At 39.6% G+C, this 27163-nt stretch overlaps 1 protein-coding gene across 1 annotated transcript in view; it reads left to right on the top strand.

The window, feature by feature from the left end:
- Positions 1-855: 855 nt before the first annotated feature.
- LOC149205026 (uncharacterized) overlaps positions 856-27163 on the top strand; it is a 247398-nt gene continuing 221090 nt past the window's right edge. The window contains exon 1 of the mRNA XM_089394867.1: positions 856-1326. Coding sequence (XP_089250993.1) covers positions 1051-1326 — 276 coding nt within the window. The 5' untranslated portion in view covers positions 856-1050. The remainder of the gene's footprint in view (positions 1327-27163) is intronic.

Here is a 27163-nt window from a genome sequence, read left to right as displayed (position 1 = left end):
GCACCTCTTTGTGCAATTGCTAGTTATAAAATATTTTGATTGTGAAATGAGAGATGATTTTTGGGCATGTTGTATTGATGAGTCATGGTATTGGCCCATGGAATTGTAACAAAGTCTATTTACGAGTTAATAATATCTGTGGCAAAGTGGATGTGAATATCCATGGTAATGTAAGTATTAAAGTTTTTGTGCTTATCAATTAAATTTAAATATGGTTACATGATCATTATTCTATTTTATAACGTAAAATGAATCTTAACTTATTGATGCTACTTATATATTTTAATGTAATATGAATATTATGATTTTAGAATGTAACCAATTGAATTTTATTATTTTTATTACTTTAAAGTTTTTATGGACACTATAACATGGCGTGGCTTATTATAAATTGGGCATATTAATCTAAATTCAACATATTAAACTCGCATGTAAAAATGTTTACAAACTTTCTCACATTACACCTACACATCACCCTTACACTAAACTATAGAACACCTCTCGATACAACAAATTTAAATAAAAAGATAGAATATTATAAAAATCAATACCAATACCAATGATTATATAAAATTATTAACCTCTAACCCCAAAAAACACTCTGCGATAAACTACTTTCATAATTTAGTTGAAAACCTTAGAAAAAGTTGAACTATAAACATTAAAAACTATTTAATTTCACATCCTTTATTTATTTATAGAATAATTTTAACTGTACATTAAACATGATCCATGTAGCATTTTTTTTTTAAATTAATTAAAATAACTAAATAAAATTTAACACCAAACGCGCTTAATAGCCACCTAATTCAGTGTCATCGTAAGCTATACTAATGTTATCGAATCTTGATTGCCGAACCTTAATTACCATCCTGCGCGAAGAAAGGAACAAATGAAATGAAAAAGCTACCTCCGCTTCTGTCGAAAAAGTCCTCCTTGAATAGCTTTCTGATGACAACGCGACCCTTTACGGCCACCACCACCATTCATCCTCTGAGCATTTGAGGAGAGCAGAGGAGAAATTATCCTCCAAATACTTGGTTGGTGGCCATGTATTTCTCTATCACCTTGCCTGCAACCAATTCTCATGGTCACTGCCCACTTTTTACTCATTTGAGTCCAAATGCAAGTGTCAGACGTTTCCCTTTCCCTCTCAATGGGTTCACGTTCATCGCCATGCCTTCTCAATGCTCCCCAATTAAGAGGGCTTGGAGGAGGAGGGGGAGGAGGAACGACCGCAGCAGCTGCGCCCAAACATGTGCCCTCGCTGACGCCAATGGTTCCTCCAATGAAGGAAGAACCCCTAACAATGGAGCTGCTGCTATTGTATGTCTCACAACCCACCCAGCTTTTCCTTTTAGTTGTTAAATTCTTTTACGCACACACCTTCGTTTATTCATATACATTTTCTCTCTGAAAATTAGGTTACTGCTGTGTCTCAGCCTCTTGTATATAATGTCACGTCAACTGTAGGTCAATTCAGAATAACATCGTTAAAATCCAAAAGACTAAGCATTGAGATATCCCATCTCAAACAGAGGCTTCTGTACCTCAAAAGTATACCTACTCTGAAATACTTCAGGAGAGCTTCCAGTTTCGGGAAAATAAATTTTGTACAGAGTCGAAAAATTCTATTAAGCTCATTTGAAATAACGTACTCTGTTAAGGTCGAGTCAAAATTATTTGGGGAATTTCAAGGTAGTCCACAGCCCATGGCGGGTGAGGTCTCCAGTGTCACGTGCTCAGGCTAATAAAATAAAATGCAAAAAAGAGCAGACCTTTTAACTCTTTCCAATTATGATAATGGGGGTAAAGATCCACATATTGCTAATCATATTTTAACAACTATTATAAAGTTGCATAAATCCATCTTAAGCTATAGATCTATTAATTGTCGAGAGGGATTAAAAGAAGTCACTCAAAACCTCAATATTTATTAAAACCACATGTGGCCATATTCCAACAACCAAAAACTACCATAGATTCATCTTAGCCTTTGATTAAAATATTGAGAGAGATTTACAAAAATAACTTTCTCGATTATAGCCTTGGATGTATAAAGTGTTGAGATATAAAAAAGTTACTTGCAAACCTTAGGTTTTTTGTTGTTGTTAAAGACCACATTTTATCTTACCATATTTCAACGATTCAATAAAACATAGTTTTAAATATCGGCCAAATCAGATTCAAAGTCATCTGGTTTGATTGGTTCAGTGCCTCCAGGAGGTCACTTGGCATTCAAATCTGTTTGTTGGTCGCTTCCATACTCAATCGGCTATTTTGGTATGGAACTAGTCAAACAGGTGCACTTGGTTGGTTCTGTTCCGAATTGGTTACCTATAGATCCATGCAATTATTTTGAGAAAAGTGCAAAAACCCAACAAAATATACCCTCTCCTCCACAAAAATCCCAAAACAGGACCCCCTCTCTATTTGCCTCACACCTTTCTCACATTTTTGAGTGTTTGGAGTTTGTGGAGTTATGTTGAATAGTTTCGATTGAGAGTGAATTTGGAGCTTGTTTGGCATTCTTTGTGGGCTGCTTGCAGTGGATTTGGCATCCAAATTTTGATGCTGCATCCCATCTACGAGCTTGGAGGAGTTATTGACCAGATTTTTGTGTCCATTTTGTTATATGCACTCTTACCGGGTATATACATGAGTATACTTTGCGTATTTGGTCTCCCAATGGTTTTCAATTACATTGATGTACATGCATTTTTTTTTCTCCAAAGAAAACCTTGTGGAAAACCCTTTGAGTACTTCCCCATGATCCATGAATGGTAAATGGTGTAAATCACCAGCCTTGATTATGGAACCTAACCCTGACAGGATCAAGAGACACGAGTCTATGACCTCCCTAACATTGGGGGAGAGATTTCACGTTTGGCTCATGATTGCTTGAGCTAACCCCTGGGGCTTGATGTACACACACATTTCTTTTTGGTTAGAATTTTAATTTTTTATATGTTTTTAGTTGAGCAGTTTATAGATCAAGTTGTCGGCCATTTTTGATGCAAGTTAGGTCTCACCCTCCATTGATTTTGACTTTTAAACCATCTTAACCCTGGATCTATTAAATGCAGAGAAGGATTAAAAAAGGCAACTTGCAAACCTCATTATTTATGAAATATTACATGATGGTGCAATTTTTTTTTGATCCCCGTGATGTCTAATAAATTCAGGTTTAAGATAGATCTGTGCAAGTCCTAAAGTAGTTCATAGTCCACTTTCAAAAGTTCAAACAAACTTAAATTAAATCCTAAATCATCAGGTAGAGTTTATTTTTTTGATTTATTTCAGCTTTAGTATATGCAGCATTGGAAAATGGCCTTTAGTAGTCAAGTTCAACTTTTTTGAAGGCAAAGTGAGCTTGGTTACCTAGAGTGAATGCAGATTGTCCACATATTCTTGACCTGCTGATAAGATAAGATAAGTTTTTTTATTGTCCAGTTGATGACAACATTAAGTTAGCGGGACTAAAAAAGTACATACAATGTAGATACATGGTGGGAATGTGAAAGCAACTCCTATAGCGATGCTTTCAAAAGCATATAAAGATCTATGTAACTAGCTAAAGAAGATTTACAAGGCACAAGAAAAATAAAAAATGCTTAAAAACCTAAAACTATACATGGTACAAAAGTGAGGATGTCAAAGCATGTTGGAACTAGATGTCGATGCTGAGTAATGAGGCATATGTTAATTTTCAACTCATGGTAAGCAAGTTCTACACTTAGAAAGAATAACTTAAATACTAGGTAGCTGGAAATTTGGAAGCTTCAATTAAAACAACAGATCTAAGTGTGCTAATCTACAAACACACATGGTGGAAAATTTGAACAACAAATACATGGATCTGAACTGTCAATTATATCTATCTTCTATTGTATACTAAGAACACTGCAATTGCTCAAAAGAAAAAGCTTGCCAACAACACAATGGTGCACCCTACATCTCCCTTATAGAATAGGAAGAGGGAAAGTATAATAAACCTGGACACATGCATGCAAAAATCTACTTGGTTTCCTTGTGTCAAATAGCCCTAATATGGTCACTTAGGGTGCCCTCCTTTCATGGATAAGAGTGCCAAGTAAAGAGAAGCTCAACTGGGAGTATGGACTACATGGTACATGCATGCTCTCGTTGAGATATACGCCCTCTGTCTAATAGTGGAAAACTCCTCAAGCATGTGCACTGTAACTAATAATAGAAATGCATGCAACATTCAACTAAAACCGAATATGAACTAGAGACTGGTGCATGCATGCACCTCCTAACTCATCCCTACATAAGAAGAAGTCTTCTCCCTAAGAAACCAATGATGTGCCTAGCTCCATCACTCATCAATGCTTAGCACACATCTCGACGTTCGGTTCCACTGCACCAGGATACTAGCGTTGTCTCCCTAAGAAATTGTACCTAGCTCCATCACTCATCAGTGCTTAGCAAACATCTCGAAGTATGGATCCATTGCCCCAGGATACCAGCATGCATTCTGCCTCCTAACTCATCCTTACATAACAAGTTGTCTCCTTAAGAACTAGTGATGTGCCTAGCTCCATCAGTCATCAATGCTTAGCACACATCTCGAAGTATGGATCCACAACACCAGGATATAGATCCACTGGCACTGCTGTGCCCTAAGGAAGGAGAAACAACCATTGAGTAACTAAAACTCTCTCTCTTTGAGAGGAAGTTGTTCTGCACCAAGTCTAGACTCTCCCTTGGCATCCCAAACTTCTACTTTGCTCGCGGCTTAGTCAAAATGTCTACAACGTTTGAATTTCAAGGAACATCCTTTAGGATCACTACACCCTTTTAAAGTGTCCCCAAGGAAATGGTATTGGAAGTCTATATGTTTGGAGCGATTGTGAAACTCTAGATTCTCAGAGATTTTGATACAATTTTGATCTTCACAGTATATCGTAGTTGGTTTGAACCTCAAATTGGTCAAGTCTACAATCAACTTGCAAAGTTAGATAGCTCACAACTAGCAAAGTTGGGTGCCATATATTTTGCCTCTGTCAAACCAAATGTAGAAATTTCAAACCCTAGCTGACTAATGCCCTTATGATTTCAATTCAACAAATAAGTTACTAATTCAAAATTAACTTACAATCCACAACATCAATAACACAATAGCCGGAAAATTAAATAGCAGAAGTGTAAAATTGTTTCACACATATGTCGGTAATTTCTCCTCAAAATTAGCTGTTTGTTCCCGCGAAAAAACTTACAAGGAAGCCTCTACAGTGTCCTAAAAATACTAGCTAAATGTTCAACAAATCATCGTGAACTGAGTTGTATGGCCTGTTGAGAAAATGTGTCTTGCTGTACGACTGTAAAGCCTAGCTGTACAGGGTATACAACTCTATTCAAATGAATATATGGCATTATTCGTATGATTATAAGGACTTCTGTACTATTACATGGAACTGTTCCTATTGTGTTTGTTTGTGCTCTCTATCTTGACTTGTCTTTATATTTTCAATTAAAACCCTAATCTACCAACACCCTAATCTATTTTTAGATTCATTGTGGTCTCTTTATTTTCCATGTAACAAAGCACTCCACCCTACGGCCTATGGACAAGGGTAAGATATTCTTTAGGGCTCAATGCCATACAACAACGAGACTTGAAGCCATTACAATGATATACTCCATATGAGCTCAACATGTCACCGATAAGAATTGAACTTGGGTGGGGAGGATAACAATCATTCCTCTCAACCACTCGAGATAAACCCAATTCACTGATTAATCGTAGTATAAGTCATAAATGCACAAATTACATTTTATTAAACCTAACAACTAAAATTTATTAAAGTGAACTACAAAATAGAATCACTTTTAGAAATATCTTGAACCACTTCTAGCATGTTCACACTAGACTGTGCAAAATTTCTTGTCTAAGCTATATTATTTAACACTCCCTCTTAGCGAGGAAGGAATTCGACATCAATCCAAGTTTGTCAATGAATGCTTCAAACATCCCTTTTGCGAAGGTCTTGGCTAGAATATCAACTACTTATTGATTTGTGGGTGTTAATTTTAGGTATGTTCTATGCTTAGAGCAATTTATTTCAATTTTCACAGTTAGCTCAATATATTTTCCAGATTAGCAATCACATTAGCATTAAAGTAAACTGCAGATAGAACATAAATATAAATCGCAGAAGACAAGCTAAGACAAGAGGACACAAGATGTGGCGCTAGCCAGGGACAAACCCCAATGTGGGAAAACCCTTGATCAATTCTTCTTATATGTTTTTCAATAGTTCAGAGAGAGAGAGAGAGATAGTATGTTTACAACAGAAGTCAACACTTTGACTTATCTAGATAGGAGCATAGATCATCTCTAAGAAGATGATACATGAGATCAGTTGAAGACATGCTGCTTCAACTGATTCTCCAAGGTGACTCCTTCACCTATCGTTGTGCTGCACCTCACCACACTGCACCATGCTGCACCCATCATCACTATGCTGCATCTCATCACGCTTCATTAATCATGACTATACCCATCACTGTACTGCATTATGTGCCATTGCTACACCATGTTGTCGTACTAATCTATGCTCTGGCTGCACCTTGCTTGCTTGCTGTCCCTTGCTTGCTTGTTGTCCCTAGCATGCTTGTTGCCCTTAGCATGCATGTTGTCCTTAGCATGCTTGTTGTTGCATGCTAGCTGTCCCTTGCATGCTAGTTGTAACATTGCATTCTTGGTGTATTTGCTGCTAAGTACCATACAACTGTCCCAATGTTAGTTAGCTATGCCTTGCATGCTGCTCTCCTTCGGAGATAGATGCTCCGATAATTCCTGATAGTTTCGGCAGTGCCCGGCAATTCCGGCAGTTTCGGCTATTCTCGGCAGTTTCGGCAGTTCCCGGCAGTTTCGACAGTTCCCGCTTTTCCGACAATTCTCGCTGTTCCGGCAGTCCCGACAGTTCTGGCTATTCCCAGCAGTTCTTGACAGTTCCGACAGTCCCGGCAATTCCGACAGTTCCCTGCGATTCTGGCAGTTCCTTGCAGTTCCAGCAGTTCCTGCAGTTCCCAACAGTTCCCGACAGTTTCGACAGTTCCGGTAGTTCTCTACAGTTCCCGCTTCTGCCCTTTAGATTAGGGTAGTGTTATCCCTTAGGATCTCTCCTCCTACTAAAATCCAAAGACAAGTAGAGAGGAAGAGATCCCAAGTGTGTTGAAAATGACTTGAAGACCACCTCTATTTATACTAAAACGTTGAGCACAAGTGGGGTTTATTTGGTTGTTGGTCGACCTTGACGAATTGTCCCATAACACAAATAAATTCATATCTCCATGAATACTTATCGGAATCGGATGATCTTTAGATCAATCCTACACCTCTCGATGAGAGGGATCCAAGAAAAATATCAGCTTCCATTAATAAGATGACCCACATGGAGTTTGACCCTAGTTGCCAATTTTAGCACTCCCTCTCAACTAGGGAAAACTCCATTCGCTGATCCATATGTCCCACTGTACTATCTCTGCCATCAGTGCCCTGCACTGCTCTGCTCTGTTGAGCTCTGCTCTGCTGAACCATGAAGAAGAAGAATTGATCGAGAATGTCTCATACCATTCTCTACTGACCCAAAGTCAGTTTCATCTGAAGAGAGTGTGTCACATCACTCTTACTGACTCGAAGTCAGTTTTATTGATCCCAGATCAATATCACAAGAGAGTGTCTCAAACCACTCATACTGATCCCAGATCAATGGAGGTCATCCTAGCATAGGGAGTACGGTAGATACAACGATGCGTCCATCGATAGTACTACTATGGTCCCTAACCCCATTTCCCTACTCATTGATAAGATGAGAGGTACTTCTGATGAATCCTAGACTGCATGGGTAGGATGCCTTGACAGGGGAACTAATCATCCTGTCCATAGGAGAATGAATCATCCTGCCCCACAGTCGCCACGGGAGAACTAATCATCTCGGTCCACAGGAGAACTAATAATCCTGTTTCACAGTTGCCACGGGAGAACTAATCACCCCGGCCTACAAGAGAACTAATCATCTTGTTCCACAGTTGCCACGGGAGAACTAATCATCCCGGCCCACAGGAGAACTAATCATCCTGTTTCACAGTTGCCACAGGAGAACTAATCATCCCGGCCCACAGGAGAACTAATCATCCTGTTCCACAGTCGCCACGGGAGAACTAATCATCCCGGCCCACAGGAGAACTAATCATCCTATTTCACAGTTGCCACGGGAGAACTAATCATCCCGGCCCACAGGAGAACTAATCATCCTATTCCACAGTCGCCACGGGGTATCACAAGGGAAGGTTGAACCTATCATCTTGTACATAGTGCACCACCAGGGGAGGGTGAGTCGCCCTGTGGTCGTATGTTGCTCCAGTGAGTACCCCAAGCCCCCCAGAGCTCCCAGAGCTCAATGCATGCAACATGCAGGACCCTTATAAGAAGGTATCTCAACGACTCCAAGTCGTTTGGGAAAATCACAGATTTGATCTTTCCCTGGGGCTTTGACAAAGTGTCTGCGACCTGTACATCAGTCTCAATGCGATGGAACCTCCTCGCTCATCGACTTACCATATCCCAAATAAGGTAGTATCTGATGTCTATTTGCTGGAGCAATCATCGAATACGGGATTCCTCAATAATTGAATCCCCCCTGGTTGTCACAGAGGATCACGGTGGTATTCATCATATGTACAAACAGCTCACTGAAGAGCTTCCACAACCAGGCAGCTTCATACGAGATCATACTTGTAGCTATGTATTCGATCTCGGCGGTGCTTATAACAACCGACTTCTGCTTCCTGCTCATCCATGATATCGAAGCAGAACCCAAAGAGAACCAGCACTGAGAAGTGCTCTAGTGATCCTCCACATTGTCTGGCTAGTCAACATTTGAATAATCATGCAGCTTCATATTTCTGACAGTGTATCTCAATCCATGAGAGATTGTGCCCCGAAGATATCTCAGAAGATTCTTGGCACCAATCCAGTGAGGCTCAACCGAATATGAGCTCACCATGCTAACTGCAAAACATATGTCCGGACGAAAGTTCACTAAGAACATTAATGCAAATGAGTTTATGAAACTCAGAGGCATTTCCCAAATCTGGTTCGACATTATCACCATATAACTTTTGAAAGTTAAGATCCTTGAGGTAGTCACGGGCTTGCAGTTTACCATTCCACATCCGGAATCCAACTCCCTCTTACTTCTGCAAGTGAGAGGGTCTGCACCTGTCTGAAATAGGTCGTCCTCAGAAGGTGCTGTTATGAGAGGTCTATCACCCACAACCTTGAAACAATGGTTTGGATCAGCTTCACTCTTAGTGAATCTCAACTTCATCTGACAACTATCAATCCTCTCATACTACGCCCGGGGAATTTGCTTCAAGCCATAGAGGGCTTTCTTCCACCTGCATACGTGAGATTCCTGATCATGAATCTCAAACTCCTCGGGTTGTTCCAAACCTGTGGACCTGCTACATGGGGGGAATGGTCCCCTTATAAGCTTTTCTTTCGGTACATCTCAGACATGTACTTTCATGCTCTTTTTGAATTCAGGCATCTCTGTTACCATCTGACTCATAGACCTCCGGTGCTATGTGTCAATGGACATGGTCCCCAGTGGACTTCTTGCAACTTGATACAACCCTGAACTCAAAAACATCTTTGAAAATTCTATTTTCAAACACGTACCTTTCCATCGATGAGTGCCACCCTGTAACCTTTGACTTCCATTGCCGAAATGGACACCAGGTTCTTCTTGTGATCAGGTACATAAAAGAGATTCTGTAAATGAATCAAGTTACCCTCATTCAATTGAGGGGTAACATTCCCTACACCCTTTCTGGGATAGGTGGCATCGACTCCAAGTATAATCCCACGATTGTTTCCATCTCTACCAAATTAGAGAGTGCACCCTTCTATCCGATGAAGTGCCTTGAAGCACTACAATCAATAAGCCAAATTCCCAAAGAATCTGAAGGAGAGGGCCAATACAAGATAACGCTTCTTTATCTTATCAAAAACAACATTTGATTCTTCATACCTGGGGTTCCTTGCTTTCTTTGAAGAGTCGGTCATTTCCTTGATGACCTGCATTACCTGTCATTCCTTTGATCATTGAAGATGTCCCTGGAATGATTGTTATCTTCATTAAGAGATGTGTCTCTGCCATTCAAACACTCCTTCACATAATGGCTGAACTTATTGCAACCAAGGCATCTGCCTTTCCTTCCACCCTGAGATCCGATCTTCCCAATGAAGTGATCTTTAGGCAGGCCATATTCTGCTGCGCCATTCTGATAATATTCTCTGCTTCTATTTCACCCTTGGTGAATTTGAAGAGGGATGAGGAACCCATTGATCCTTTTGTCCTTTCCTAACTGTCTTCGATGATTGCTCTTTCACTATTGCTTGGGCATTGTCTTCACCTCAGCTCCGATACCATGTTTATTTTAGGTATGTTCTATGCTTAAAGCAATTTATTTCAATTTTCACAGTTAGCTCAATTTCTTTTCCAGATTAGCAATCACATCAGCATTAAAGTAAACTGCAGATAGAACATAAACATAAATCGCAGAAGACAGGCCAAGACAAGAGGACACAAGATGTGGCGCTAGCCAGGGACAAACCCCAATGTGGGGAAACCCTTGATCAATTCTTCTTATATGTTCTTCAATGGTTCAGCGGAGAGAGAGAGAGAGAGATAGTACGTTTACAACAGAAGTCAACACTTTGACTTATCTAGATAAGAGCATAGATCATCTCTAAGAAGATGATACATGAGATCAATTGAAGACACGCTGCTTCAATTGATTCTCCAAGGTGACTCCTTCACCTATTGTTGTGCTGCATTTGGTCATCATGCTGCACCATGCTGCACCCATCATCACTATGCTGCATCTCATCACGCTTCATTAATCATGACTGTACCCATCACTGTACTGCATTATGTGCCATTGCTACACCATGTTGTCGTACTGATCTATGCTTTGGCTGCACCTTGCCTTCTTGTTGTCCCTTGATTGCTTGTTGTCCCTAGCATGCTTGTTGTCCTTAACATGCTTGCTGTTGCATTCTAGTTGTAACATTGCATGCTTGGTGTATTTGCTGCTAAGTACCATACAACTGTCCCAATGTTAGTTAGCTGTCCCTTGCATGCTGCTCTCCTTCGGAGATAGATGCTCCGATAATTCCCGACAGTTTCGGCAGTTCTGGCTGTTCCCGAAAGTTCCCGGCAGTTTCGGCTATTCCCGGCAGTTCCGGCAGTTTGCGGACAGTTCCCGGCGGTTCCGACAGTTCCGGGCAGTTCCGACAGTTCTGGCCGGCAGTTCCCGACAGTTCCGGCAGTTCCCGACAGTTCCGGCAGTTCCCGACAGTTCTTCTAGCTATTCCGGCTGTTTCGGCAGTTCCCGACAGTTTTGGCTGTTTCCGGCAGTTCCGACAGTTCCCACAGTTCTGACGGTCCTGGCAGTCTCGGCAGTTCTGACAGTTCCGGCAGTTTCCTACAGTTCCGACAGTTCCCGACAGTTCTGACAGTCCCGACAGTTCCGGCAATTCCGGCAGTTCCCGGTATTTCTGGCTTTTGCCGTCTAGATTAGGGCAGTGTCATCCCTTAGGATCTCTCATTCTACTAAAACCCAAAGACAAGTAGAGAGGAAGAGATCCCAAGTGTGTTGAAAATGACTTGAAGGCCACCTCTATTTATACTAAAACGTTGAGCACAAGTGGGGTTTATTTGGTTGTTGGCCGACCTTGACGAATTGTCCCATAACACAAATAAATTCATATCTCCATGAATACTTATCGGAATTGGATGATTTTTAGATCAATCCTACACCTCTTGATGAGAGGGATCCAAGAAAAATATCAGCTTCCATTAATAAGATGACCCACATGGAGTTTGGCCCTAGTTGCCAATTTTAACAGTGGGAATAATTTGGAGCTTCACTACACCCCTCTAAATCCTTTCTCCTATGAAGTGATATCTAATCTCCATGTAGTTGGACCTATTATGAAACACTAGATTCTTAAAAAGTTTGATAAAACTTTGATTATCACAGTAAATGATTGTGGGTTCAAACTCCTAATCAAACAATATTGCGAGTAAATTGTGAAGCTAGATGGCCCCGAAACAAGTAATACTGGTTGCAATGCATGTTGCCTCTATTGAGCTAAGTGCCATGGAAGTCTGCTTCCTGCTAAATCGAGATATCATTGTGGATCCCAAGCTAGGGTGTGTTGAAATATGTTCAGTCTTTATAATAACATGTGTAATCATCATGATTTATGTAATTAATGTAAAAAAAATAAAATTATTTTATGCTTGAGACATGGGTTTCATGCTCAAGGAATTTTATTTTATAGATGAAGCTCCCATTGTGAGCTATTAGTTTTGGTCATTAAGTTATAAAGTCATTGTCATGTATTGAAGACCCATTTTGGGCATGTTACGTGTTGTAAAAGGGAATTTATTTGAGTCCTAAACCCTCCAAGACCTCGTCACAAGCACTCATTCAAGTCAGCCTTCCAAAGAAGCTAGAGATTGTTCTAGAAGGAGAAGTCGGCCTAGACACAAGCACAAGTCAGCTTATTTTGCATGGACAGACTACTATATAAAGGAGGACTCGACCTCACTTGAAGAGCATTCGTTCAAGCATATGAAATCCAAGAAGAAGTGCGAGAAACACTAAAAGGAAGCCTCTCATCTAGCGAAGGGAGAGTTGAGAAGAGTGAAGAATTTTTGGCATTGTTTTTCGATCATCTTCCTCACACTTGTAACAAAAATTAGGGTTTTGCAATAAGGTCATATCAGTCCTTGAAGAAGCCAAGAAAGAGGTCACTAAACTAGCATTCTTGCTAGCCGAGATCACAAAGGGAAGTCTCCAAGTCAAGCGAAGAAGGAAAGCATCACCAAACTCCTCCAATCAGCTCACACGTGCAGAATTGCAGTGGTTTCAAGCAGGCTGAGAATTGTAGGATTGTGGAAAGAGGCTGAATTTCAGAGAAGCCGAAGAATAGAGGTACAAGAAGTCAGTTTGACTAGTGTTGACTTGGACAAGAAGGAGAAGCTGTTCAAAAGGTCTTGTGACTTGGTCTTGGAGAGGTTGTTAGGTCAAGGGTCTTGGTCTTGGAATTCATCACTTGAAGATTCTATAAGAAGAAGAATTCATTTGGGTTTTCCTCTCAAGTTGGAGAGGTTTTGGCCCTAGTTGATCACCTACATCTTGTGTCCCTTGTCTCATTGTTGTTCATATTTTTCGATAGTTGTTTGATGAAAATAACACTATAATAATCAAGCTAAAGAAGAACCTAATCAAAAGAAGTAGAAAGTATTCACAAGCAGTTATCATTTCTAGAGAAATCACCTCTTGTCTTTGCCCTAGATTTCTCAACATGGTATCAGAGCTAAGGTGACAAGACAAGGAAGGGCAGCTCAATAAGGGACACTCAAGTTCTCAAAGATTAAGGTTCTAGAAGAATATCAAGGGCATCAAAGAATCAAGAAGATCCTCTCATCTCCAAGGCATTTTGAAGGCAAAGGCTACATCATCATCTTGAAGGAAGTGTCATAACCCTAGATCGATCAAAGAAGAAGCACTCTTGGGATCCACGCTCAAGTCATCATCACAAGGAAGGAGACCTCAAGAGACCCTAATTCTTCTTGAATTGAAAAAATCAACAAATCAAAGCATCTTGAAGTAAACTCATCCAAGGAAGCATGAAGAAAGGAGCTGTTGGCATCATCAAAAGTCTCAGGGTGATCTCCCTCTCTTTGGAGTCAAGGATCACTTTTGAAGAAAACCATCTTCATCAAGAAGAAGTTTTCTATTATCTATATCATCATCAAATTCAAGAAGGCAACAGGTTGAAGGAGCATCTTCACAAGTAAGTATATTTATGTCTACATTTGAATCTGTCAAGATGTCTTTTTGCAAGGAAAGCAACACACTGGTTGGGGCTTCAAACATTCTTGCATGGACGAAAAGAACAGATATGAACCTCATAGAAAATGAGGTCATGGAATACGTTAAGGGCTCAATCACCAAACTTCCAAAGGAAGATGCTCAAGCACTTGCAAGGTATATGAAAGGGGAAGTAAGGGCTCAAAGGATTCTCATAGAATCCATCAAGGATCCCCTCATTCCCTATGTATCAAAATTAGAAACATCAAAAGAAATATATGACAAACTTGTAGAATTGTTCTTCGTAAGCACTGTAGGAGAAGTAATCTTGTTAAGGCAAGAACTCTACAACATGAAGATATCAAAAGAAGGAATAACCACATACTTTATGAGGATATCTAAAATAAGAGATCAACCACAAGAATTGGGAGAGATAATGTCTGACAAAGAGATGACTACCATAGTGCTCAATGCACGACCAGAAGAATGGGGCAACTTCACATCAAGTATCTATGGGAAAAAAGAAGCTACTCCATTCAATGATCTGTGGTCACTATGCAAAATTGAAGTGTTAATTTTAGGCAACAATGGTATGTTCTATGCTTTAGAGCAATTTTACTTCAATTTCTTTATTAGCCCAGTATCAATATTCAGATTAGCAATCACATCAACATGATAGTAAAATGCAGATAGAACATAAACATAAACAGTAGAAGACAAGCCAAGACAAGAGGACACAAGATGTGGCACCAGCTAGGGACAAACCCCAATGTGGGGAAACCCTTGATCAAATCTTCTTTTAGTCTTCAATAGTTCAGTAGAGAGAGATAGTACAATTTACAAATTTGATAATTTATAATAGCAGCAAAAGAGCCCTAACCAAAAAAGTCAACGCTGGTCAACAGGGTAGATTTGACCCTCAACAAATTGGTCAACTTCGGCCTCCAAACAACAAGATGAATTAGCCCTCAAAACAACCCAAAAACAGCCTAGTTAAAATCTGGTCAAACAACCCATCTGCGGTCAACCCTAGTTGCAGTAAATGCTGGTCAACACTTAGTCAAACTGTTCAGAAATTTGGTCTCCTGAAATTTCGCTCTCTTGAAATTTCGCTCTCTTGAAATTTCGGCCTCTGGAAATTTCGCTCTCTTGAAATTTCGGCCTCTTGAATTTCGCTTTCCTAAAATTTCGCTCACCTGCAATTTCGCTCTTGTGAAATTTCGGACGTGTGGAGAGAGAGAGGCCCATCTCGTCCAGGACATCTCGTCCAAACTCTAACTCATGGAGGCGATTATTAAATCAACAGTCCTTCACGAATCTGAGATTTGGGGGCCAAGCTTGGTACAAATAGATTGGTGTTAATTTTAAGTATGTTCTATGTATGCTTAGAGCAATTTATTTCAATTTTCACAGTTAGCTCAATATCTTTTCCAGATTAGCAATCACATCAACATAATAGTAAATTGCAGATAGAACATAAACATAAATCGCAGAAGACAAGCCAAGACAAGAGGACGCAAGATGTGGCGATAGCCAGGGACAAATCCCAATGTGGGGAAACCCTTAATCAATTCTTCTTATATGTTCTTTAATAGTTCAGTAGAGAGAGAGAGATAATACATATACAACAGAAGTCAACACTTTGACTTATCTAAATAAGAGCATAGATCATCTCTAAGAAGATGATACATGAGGTAGCTGAACTCAATTGAAGACATGCTGCTTCAATTGATTCTCCAAGGTGACTCCATCACCATGCTGCACCTATCATTGTGCTGCACCCATCATCACTACGCTGCATCTCATCATGCTTCACTAATCATGATTGTACCCATCACTGTATTGCTGCACTATGCTGAGCTCTTCATTGCACTATGCTGTACCCAAATGCATGTTGCAATACCTCATCATCCTGGTGATGTAATACATTCTTGCTGCTGCTATATGTCCATCATTACTATGCTGTCGCATTGCTGCACCAATGTCCAACAACACTGATCTACACCATGCTGCACTATCACTACTACTGTGTGCACTATGCTGCACTGTACATCATGCTATGCATTGCTGCTCCTATGTGCACTATGCTGCACTGTACAACATGTACTCATTGTTGCTCCTTTGTGCACTGTACAACATGTACTCATTGCTGCTCCTATGTGCACTGTACAACATGTACTCATTGCTGCTCCTATGTGCACTATGCTGCACTGTAAGAGTACAACTGCTGTTATGATTGTGTTCTGGTTAGGGCATCACTGTGGCCCACGTCAGTCCTAAAACATACCCACACAGTCCCTTAAACAGCTGCGACTTCCTCCACAAGTATCCTCTGCCTCCACGCTGCTGATCTGAGCACTTTAATACCCTCAAACAGTCCTACGCATGCCCTGATTTGGGGTGTTAAGGCCTGCGGCTTACCACAGTGACTTGTTGTCACCTACAGCCAACCAAAACAAAGTTTCCTTGCCTCCTATTGCTGCCCAACAGACATGCGTCTAGCCCTCTCCCACTCGGCCTCCATGCAAGAGTATTTTTCCCTTCAACCAATGCCTAGAAGGCTCCACGCTGCCTCCTCTTCCAAGCTGAAGTTGCCCTAGTCCTGCGACCCAAAACAGAATGCCCTTGCTCCCTAGACCGAGTTTCTATAATCCTCCAAGGAGCTCTTGCGTTGCACTATAGGATTAGGGCTGTCTTCTTCACAATATGACAACATCTTCCTTGACAGCGTATAGGATTAGGGCTGACTGCGTCTTCCTTGATTTAGGTCATGTGTAGCGCTGCTAGGGCATCATCTAGGATTGCATTTAGAGCATCCTCTAGGACAACGTTTATCCCTTAGAGATTCTTCTTTCCACTAAAACCCAAAACAAGTGGAGAAGAAGAAATCTCAAGAGAGTTGTGTGTGCAAATGACTTGCAAGGCACTTGTATTTATACCAAAACGCGGAGCACAAGTGGGGGCAGTTTAGTTGCTGGCTGACCTTGACGAATTGTCCCATAACACAAATAAATTCATATCTCCATGAATACTTATTGGAATCGGATGATCTTTAGATCAATCCTACACCCCTCGATGAGAGGAGTCTAAGAAAATATCAGCTGCCATAAATAAGATGACCCACATGGAGTTTGGCCCTAGTTGCCAATTTTAAAAATTGGGCCCAAATGGAACAAGTCCAACCCTTACTTCTTAGGCGCATCATCCGATGCAAGCGTATAGTCTTGTATCCCATTATTCAGGTAGAGTTTGGTGTCCACCCCTTCTGCCTCAAGATCATTTTTTGCTTGGTTTCCTTCCTTCATAGAGTTAGATCTTTCAGAGATTCAATTGCCAGGAGAAATTGGTACCCCTATCTTGCACTTTGTTCCTTGGAGGCCCTCGCTTCAGCTCCCTTAGGTCGAGCACGTGGTTGGTTCTTTGATGCATTTTGACTTCTCTAGCCATTGACCATCTCTCTAGAGTGCCTCCCCCCTTTCAGATTCTCCCTTGATGCATCGAGCCATCTTCTACCGCTTAGACAAACACTGAACCAATCTGTCAGAGAGGATATCTACAGATTGTACATTTAGTTCACTTTGACTTCACCCCTGACGAGCCTGTGCCCGAAGATGTCCTTCTACCTTGATCACTTCTTAGAGTTGCAGGATGGTATCATTGTCCGCCCCCATACACACATAGACCTTGGATGCACTCTCAGGATCCCCTTAGGACAACTCTGAGTTGGTTCTCATTGACTCCATTGACCACCATATACCATGATCTGTTAGGATCTCCCAGATGTGTCACCTACAAGAGCCAAAGATAGAGCAACACTTCATTTTTAGGTGCCCCCTATACTATGAGATCAGAGGACGCTTCCATTGCCTCTGTATGAATTCAGGGGGCTCCCTCTCTACATTCTTTCGATACCCAGATCAAAGATGCTTAACCCTCTTCATTAGGGAGATATTTAGACACAAAGCTTTGGCTCTACATACGTCGCCTCGCATGGGGATGACCTGGACGATCACATCTACTTTTAGGCTAATTCGACTGATCGAGGCAATAAGCAGCGAGTTGAGTTCTAGAATACTTCAGATAACAGAGTAGTGAGACTTCAGGTCTCCCCCTAGCCCCACTAGAGGAGACTGACTAGTATCCTCGAGACTAGTTTGGAGGTGCCAAATAGCACATTAGTGTATGCATGTCCAAAACACCATAGGGATCAGTTCTAGGCGGATACAGAGCAGGGCGCCCCCCCAACCGCAATGGAGCAGCCAAAGACTTATCCAAAGCTTTTTTCTTTCGGCCTCGGATGTTAGGAGTATGCCTCACTCCTTCTTTCCCCCCAGGATCATGCAACTAGATTCCTAGATAGCTCTAGAGGAATCAAATAGTGAGCCAACACCCGCCTCACCCTCCTTGCTGTTAGTTATCAGACTCGGGCATTCTTGACATCATGGACCTCATGTTCAACTCTCTCTCTCCATGGGCTCTTTACCGAGCCACTGCTATGGTTTTATACATGCTCATGTTCATGTGGATGCTCTATTGTCTGCATTTTTCATTACCTCATTTTTCACACACACACACACACATATATACATTTTGTATTAGATTTAGCTTTTCTAGGAGTGGCATTTGCACTCCCACATTGTACTTTTATTGGATGTATCCTCTAGTCCCATTGACCTACTTTTGTGGTCATTCATTAGATATAGTTATCTTATCTTAGACCTCGAAATGTGGTGGTTGATCTCAATTGAGAGCCAACGCTAACAAACATTGAACTAGCCTCAAAGAATCTTGTGGCTGTGTATCCAATGTTTTCGAGTATACTTGGGTCTCATAATAAGACCATCCCTCAACTACATGAAGTGCTCAATAGAAAGCTATCTTAGCATTGAGGTCACTGGGAAGGCAATCTAAGTGACCTGTATGCATAGTTACCAAGTTCGAATTCAAGTTTAGTATGATATGGAGAAAATGCCAATTGCAAAGAATCCAATATGGAAAAATTCAGACTATACATCCCATTGGTACCAAAACAACATATGCAATTATTTCAAAATTTGGGTTTTAACAACCTAATCCTCCTTCCTTGCCATTCAAGACCAGCATAAATGGATCAAAATCACTCCCACTCCCCTTAGTAAATCCAATCAAAATTTCCTCGAGAATTCTTCATCCCAACTTGATAGGCGAGTGAGGTGACCCCAAGGAATGTGATGATTGTGAATTTGAGGCATAAAACCATGTGAAGCTCTTCTTATTTCTGTCATTAAAATCAAGACATCTGCAAGTTGACATTACTTGCAGGAACCATTCTGCTTGCTACTACCAAATTGTTCACTTTGATACATGTGCTAGTTGAACATAATTGCACTGAATAATTCAGCCCAATGAATTATTTGGTCCTATTTGGCTAACTTTGTAACTATTCTTGTATTTTTAGTTTGCAAATATCCTCTTTCGTTACCTCTTTCAACACCTGTTTAGAGGGTAGGAGGTGATAGGTGGATGAAGAGAATACCTTAAAAGGCGACACACGAAAGTCTTAGAGAAGCAACATCGTCACTCTTGGGGGAGGCCTACTGAAGCAGGATTACTGCCTTTTATTCCACTCATGTAAAGCATTTATGTAAACGATGCGGTAACTATTCTTCTCCATCTTCCACTAATCTGCCAATGCCAAATATATGTGATTGTGGGGCTTTATTGTGAAAATAAAGGTTTTTGAACTTCCTCTTGATTTTTGGTGGTTGTATTTGCTCATACCATGTTTGGACCATTGGTTGTAACTATCGGTAAGGATTATACAACATAGGATTTCACTGGCATAGATGGAGGTTTTGCTGTAACTTGCACTTAAGATGCATGAACTGGTGTTGCTATGAAAGGATATCTTGGGTAGGGTGTTGAGAGTTAGCCAAACAACTTTTGTCACCATTGTCTTATCTTTTCTACAGCTGAAGGGGGCCTTTCTTGCTGTTACCTGCTAGATGTACCTAGCAGAGAAAGGAAGAGAACCATCAATGTTGGAGAAGGCACCGGTCAAACTTTCAAGTCCAGAAGTCCTGCAAGGCAATTTTGCCTCTTCTTTTCTCTTCTTTCTCTATGCAATTTTCATACACCATAGGCGAATTGTAAAAAATGTTACTAGCAAGATGAACTTAATTAAAAGGCTTAGTCCCTTGGGGCCTGGTTATTAAGGAAGTTGCTTCAGAGTGTTATTTTCACTTAATTAATTATTTTTTGCTTTTTAGCAATTAATAATTAATTGAGTTTTCTCACTCACATCCGCCAAAGCTGGAGTGCGTCTTAATAACTAGGTCCTAAAGGTGTTATCTAAATATAGGGTTAGTGGATATTACCAAGCTAGGCATTATATTGAGTCTCACGAAATTGCATTAGGTTTTTATAGGATTTTTTAATAATTAAAAATTTCTTGCAGAATGAGAATTTTTAAATAAATTTCATGTAACAAATAAAAAAGTGGTACTAAGAGGTTTCATATGGCATGTAGGTACTTATTTTTCATCCTCAAAATATATATATATATATATATATATATATAGTACCCATATTACCTTAGTACCCCCTTTTAGGTGAAAATTTGATTTTTTTTTAAATGAAAAATCAATTTTACTCAAAAAGGTGAGAAAAAAGACAAACTATTAGGAAATTAAATAAAAGGAAACATGTTTTTCTTTGTCTCTAGTCAAACTAGTGCTCTCAACCACTTGAGAGGAGTTGATGAAGCACTAAGTAGAGTTCACAACAGACGTGGCATTGGGATGAGTTTCCAAGGAGGGGACAAAAATCCCAAGGAGGCTAGTGTAGATCCCAAGGAGAATCTCACCCTCCCTCACATGTGTGGCATGAAAGAGTGTTAGTTTAGTGGTCTTGAGAGGGAGTTGTGGTAACCATCTCTCACACATGTGGTAGCTATCTCTCACACGAGTTGTAGTTCTCTCTTAGGCTAGCACAAATTCCAAGAAGGCCGCCCCTCCCTCTCTTGATTTGTAAATTGAAGCTATATCTCATTGTTAGGGGAATTGGAACGATTGGGGAAGAGATTGCTATTGTGCTTTGTAATTGCTCTATCATTTTGGAATAAAAAAAGGCTTTGGAGGCTACATGGTGCAGTTCTCTTGTGTGCTGAGAAATCAATGCTTATAGGAATTAGGGTTTGATTCCTCTTTCTTGATAATTACTTGTGAGTTATGTTGGCTTCTTTTACTTTATTAGATTATCTTGTTAAAATTTGGCAGCTCAGGGATGAATTTCTCCTAGAAGAAAATATATCTTTCAGTTCTCTTTGAACTTCCTATAGTAAAATTTCATTTTTAATAATTATAATATGACTTTCCAAAAATAGTAAGTCACATCTCAATTTGGAAGTGACTTTCCAAAAATAGAAAGTCATGTCTAAATGATCAAGGATGATCTCGACATATGGAATCCACTTTAAAATCAAATCAATCATGATTATACAAGTCAATAATTAATATTTTTATCCTTACTAGTATTATTATTATTATGATACTATTATTTATAAAATAGTCTAAAGTCATTCACCTTTAATGGATTAATAAAAACGAATTCTCTCATGAAATAAGTAAATTAAATTGAGAATCTCTTACTTGGCAAATTGAACCTCTCTCTTGGAATAAAATAGTAACTCCACACTTAAGAGAATGTAACTCTCCCTCACTAATTCAATGTATGGCAAAAATGTAACTCCTCCTCATTAAATGCACTTGTAACTTTCTCATTCAATTTGATTTGTAACTCTCACCAAATATTCTCTCATGTCTAAGTTTAACTCTCTTTCTTCCTAATTCGAATTGTAACTCCTCAAGACATGTGTACATCTCTCTCTATTCTTGGGATGTGTTACACTTCTCCTCACGTAACTCCTCCTTCATGGAATTCAATTCTCCTATTATTAGCTCAAGGCATGAATTCATTTTGTAACTCCTCTTCTTTCTCATCTATTTAAGCAATAACAAGTGAGAGTTGAGAGTAGCATGTTCATTGTGAAGAAGGAGAGCTAGCGTTGAGTGTGTGCACGAGAAGTGTGAGAGCAAGTGAAGAGTAAGAGCAAGGGAAGCGCCAGAGCAAGTGTGAATGACTAGGTCTGATCAAGAGAAGGAGGAGATCTTCAAGCAAAGAGCAAGAGCACTTCAACTGCAAGTTGATCAGACATTGGTGAAGTTATTCATTCTCTCTCTCTGTGTACTCTGCTGAACAATTGAAGAAATCTAATAAAATAAGAATCATTTGGGTTTTCCCCTTGTGGGTTTTGCCCTGGTCATTGGACCTAACTCTCAATGTCTCATATTTGTGCTTGACTGTCTTCATATGATCCTTAAGTTTATGTTCTATCTACAATAGCTGATCTGAAAAGTTGTGAAGAAGAAATCTGCATTCTAAGTAATTGTAACAACATAGAACATTCAATTTTTCTGCAAAGTACATTCAATTTTCTGCAAATTGCATTCAACTTTCTGCAAAGTACATTCAATTTTTTTTGCAAAGTACATCCAGTTTCTGCTAGGTATATTCAGTTTTCTGCGTAAAACTTTCAAGTTTCTGCAAAAAATGTTTAAATTTCTGCATAGAACTTTCAGATTTTAACATGGTATTAGAGCCTTGGTGAAGACAAGTCCAAGGAGATCAGAGATCACTTGAAGAGACTCCACTTGCTGCCGAAGTTTTCTGATTAAGATGAATTCGTCCTATTTAAAGATGAGAAGCTAAATGATGCTTCAAACTTTGGTCCATGGAAAACAATGGTAGATATCGCTCTTGAAGAACACGAAGTTCTGGAGTATGTTGAAGACCCAATCGTTGATCCACCAGAGAATGCAAGTGCTACTGTCAAATCCAAATATAAAAAGGGTAAAATCAAAGCTAGAAAAATTATCCTTGATTCTCTTAATGGTCATCTCATTACTTATGTTTTTGGTGTGAAGAAAGCTAAAGAAATGTATGACAAACTAATTGGCATGTTTGTAATTAGTAACTTGAACCAAATTATTTCCTTGAAGAATCAACTGAAGGACATCAAGATGAACAAATGAGAGACGGTTCAAGCATACTTCTTAAGAATGACCAAAATCAGGAATCAACTGTCAATAGTTGGTGAAGTTGTACCCGACAAAGAAATGGTGTTGATTACGCTCGAAGGCTTTTCTCCTGTTTGGGAGACTTTATCACCACCATCAACAATATCAACACTATTCCCACATTTGATGAGCTCCTGGGAAAATGTATCCAAGAGGAGGCTAGAATGATCTCTAGAGGGAGAATTTCACATCATGAAGAAGGAGAACCTACTGCATTTTCAACCTATGACAAGAGAAAGAAAGGTAATAAAAAGAAATCTACTTTCAAATCAAATAAAAGGAATCTAGACATGTCAAAAGTTAGATGCTTTAACTGTCAAAAGCATGGTCACTTTGCTTGTGATTGTAAAGAAAGAAGAAGAACACCTAGAATAAAAACAAAATATGATTATAGAAAAACACTTTTGAAAATCAAAGAAAAGACCATCCTAAGAAAACAAGAAATTCAAGGTATAGAAAAATGCAGTAGAAACCCAATCAACATATTTTCTTGTTTCTGCTATTTCCAGTTCTTCTTCTGCAGATTCATTTGATAGTTGGTTAGTTGATAGTGGTGCTTCCAAACATTTCACTGTTACAAAGAAACACTTTTTAATCTAGTTGAGAGAAAGACTAATTTAAATGTTATCCTTGGAGATAATTCTACTCACCAAGTTAAAGGTTATGGTTAAGTTTCATTTTAGTTAGATGATGACAAATCTATTTTTTTGCAAGAAGTTTTGTATGTACCTGGTTTGAAAAAAATCTTGTATCCATATCTGCTCTAGAAGATAAATGAATGAAAGTTGCTTTTATTAATGAAAAAGTTCTAACTTGGCCTTTGAACTCAAGTATGAGAGAAACTTTCACTCTTGGATCAAGATGTGAAGGGCTTTACAAAGTCAATGGTAAACCTATTCATCCACTGGTCCATGATACCGATTTTCAGTGTGCGCTTTGACACAAAAGATTTGCTCACCTACTGTACAAAGCCTTACGTCATGTAGGAAAAGATGGTTTCTGGAATGCCTGAGATCAGAATGGATCATGAAAGAGTTTGTGTAGGATGTGCAAGTGGAAAACATATAAAGAGACCATTCCCTTTAAGCAGAACAAAGACTAGCCAGGTACTTCATCTCACACATTCTGATTTATGTGGACCTATGGCTGTTACTTCTTTTGGTGGCTACTTGTATTTCATGTTTTTTGTCGATGATTTTTCTCGCAAGAAATGGATATTCTTTTTGAAAAAGAAAGGGGAAGCGTTTGACATGTTCAAAGATTACAAGGTTTTGATTGAAAATCAAACTGGAAAGCTAATCAAAGTTTTCAGATCTGATAATGGGGGAGAGTTCACCTCTAATGATTTTAATGATCTTTGCAAAGATGTTGAAATAAAGAAAGAAACCACTGTGCTGTACAATCCACAACAAAATGGTGTGGCTGAGAGGAAGAATAAAATCATTATGGAAGTAGTCAAAGCTATGCTGCATGATCAAAAGCTACCAAAGTTTATGTGGGGAGAAGCTGCAAATACTGTTGTGTATGTGCAATATAGAACTCCTCATCAGGTCGTAAACAATAAGACTCCTGAAGAAGTCTTCATTGGTAAAAGGCCCGAGGTGAGCCATTTGAGAATCTTTCGCTGTCCTATATACTTCCATGTGCCAAAAGAGAAAAGGAACAAACTGGAAGCTTTAGGTAAGAAATGTACGTTTGTTGGTTATTGTGATAATTCAAAAGCTTATAGAATTTATATACCTGGTCAAAGAACTATAGAGTTTAGCAGAGATGTAACATTTGATGAAGATGCAACTCTTAAAAAAGCAAGAGACTCTCCTCCTCCTGCCATTGCTGAAAGACAAGTTGTAAATGAAGAAGAGGCTGTATCTGAGTTTGAATCGGAACTTGAGAATGAACTTGCTGATAATCCAATGGGTTCCATGGATCCTCTAGATCCTCCACCACATGATCCTCCTACCAGAAAGAGACCACTATGGCTGCGAGATACCTTGCAAGATGCTGAACAACATGCTGCCCAAAAAGAATGTTCAGAAAAAAGTAAGAAGCCAAGTCAGTTTCAAGGGTATGTTGCTGCCATGAGCAACATCATCTAGGAAGAACCATGCACCTTTGAAAAAGCTGCAAAAGAACAAGTTTGGAAAGATGCCATCACTGAAGAATACGAGTTCATCTTCCATAATGATGTCTGGGAAGTTGTTCCTAAACCTCAAGGTAAATCTGTTGTCACTTCCAGATGGTTGTTTAAGATTAAACATGGTGCAGGTGGTAGTATTGAAAAATATAAGGCTAGATTTGTAGCTAGAGGTTTCTCTAAGAAAGAGGGAATAGACTACGATGAGATTTTTGCCCCTGTAGCTTGATATACTACTATTTGATCTGTTGTTGCCTTAATTGCTAGCCAGGGATGGACTCTTCACCAAATGGACGTGAAACTACTTTTTTGCATGACTTCCTTAAGGAAGAGGTATTTTTGGAACAACCACAAGGCTTTGAAGAGCATTACAGGGAAACTCATGTATGCAAAATGAAGAAAACCTTATATTGGCGGAAGCAAGCTCCAAGAGCTTGGTATGCTCGTATTGATAGCTACCTAATAAAGCTTATTTTCACAAGAAGCAGTGCAAAACCAAAACTCTACTTCAAGATAGTCCAAGGTATACCTTTGATTTTGGTATTGTATGTTGATGATTTATTCTTGACAGGAGGAGAACCTCTTATCCTCCAGTGTAAGAGGGAGTTAGTTTCTGAATTTGAAATGAAAGACCTTGGTTTGATGCATTACTTTTTGGGTCTAGAGGTCTGGAAAAGGCATGGTGAAATTTATCTTTCTCAAGGAAAATATGTTGTTAAGCTTGTTGAAAGATTTGTTATTGTAGAATGTAAGTCCATGCATACTCCTATGGAAATGAACTTTAGGAAATTATGTGGCAAAGTTGCAGGACCTAATCTAGCAAATCACATTGAGTATAGACAACTCATTAGTGCTTTGATGTTTTTGGTAAACACTAGGCCTGATATTTGCTTTGTTGTAAACACTTTAAGTCAATATATGATTGATCCCTTTCATACCCACTCGATTGCTGCAAAACATGTACTTAGATACTTGCATGGAACTATCAATCTAGGATTGAAATACACTGCTAAAAATGTAAGACTTCATGGATATACTGATGCTAATTGGGATGGTAACTATGCTGATAGAAAAAGCACTTTTGGGTGCTGCTTTAGCTCTTGGATGAGCAAAACGAAGAAGTCTATTGCACTGAGTACCACTGAAGATGACTACATTGCTGCGAGCATGGCTAGCTGCGAGGTAGTTTGACAAAGGAAGCTTTTTGGGGATTATTTGAGCAAGTTCCAGACACAACAGTTATATATTGTGACAATAAGAGCGGGATTCGTCTTGCAAAAAATCCTATGTTTCATGACAAATCCAAGCATATTGAGATCAAGTATCACTATATCCGGGATATGGTGCAAAGAGGAGCAATGAGGCTCTATCACATCTCCACTGATGATCAGATAACTGACATTCTTACCAAGCCTTTATCGAAAGGAAAGTTCTTGGTTTTTATTGAGCAACTTGGACTTATGAACATGACCCTTCTGGGAAGCAGTTACAGCTGATTGAGAACACTGAGTTGCCTTTCTCTCCTCTCAGAGCTCACAGGATTAGGAAATGATGCCAAAAAACTCTTGAGGATGAGGGACCTCTTGTGTAGTGTGTGCCACAAGAGTAGGCCTTAGTATGCATCCGACCCATAGTCCGGGACGTGGGAAGAGCCACCTATTTGGCCAATAGGTTTAGTGAGACTTGTTTAGGATGCAGTTGTTCCACCATTTGGCACTTGGTTGTGTTTGATTCTTGTCTGTGTGACTTGTTTGAGTCTTGTATATGTGATGTCTGTGTTTTGTCACGTAATTTTTGAGATGAAAATTGGTTGAGTGTAGTCCTTGTCTATGTGACATGTGATGATCATTTGCTTTGCAAATTTGTGTCAAGTGGATGATTCTTCTCTAGATTGTGATTTCATTGTTATAGATATTACAGAGCAGAGTTGAGCTGAGATGAATGAAAGAGATCAAAGGAAGCAGAGATCTTTGATGCAGAAAGAAATTCC

Source organism: Pinus tabuliformis, chromosome 1_2 (genome assembly GCF_031772625.1).
Source record: "Pinus tabuliformis cultivar Carrire ecotype Pingquan chromosome 1_2, CPIR1, whole genome shotgun sequence".
NCBI classification, from domain to species: domain Eukaryota; kingdom Viridiplantae; phylum Streptophyta; class Pinopsida; order Pinales; family Pinaceae; genus Pinus; species Pinus tabuliformis.
The sequence above is the reverse complement of the archived record's forward strand: the minus strand, read 5'-3'. Positions and strand labels throughout refer to the sequence as shown.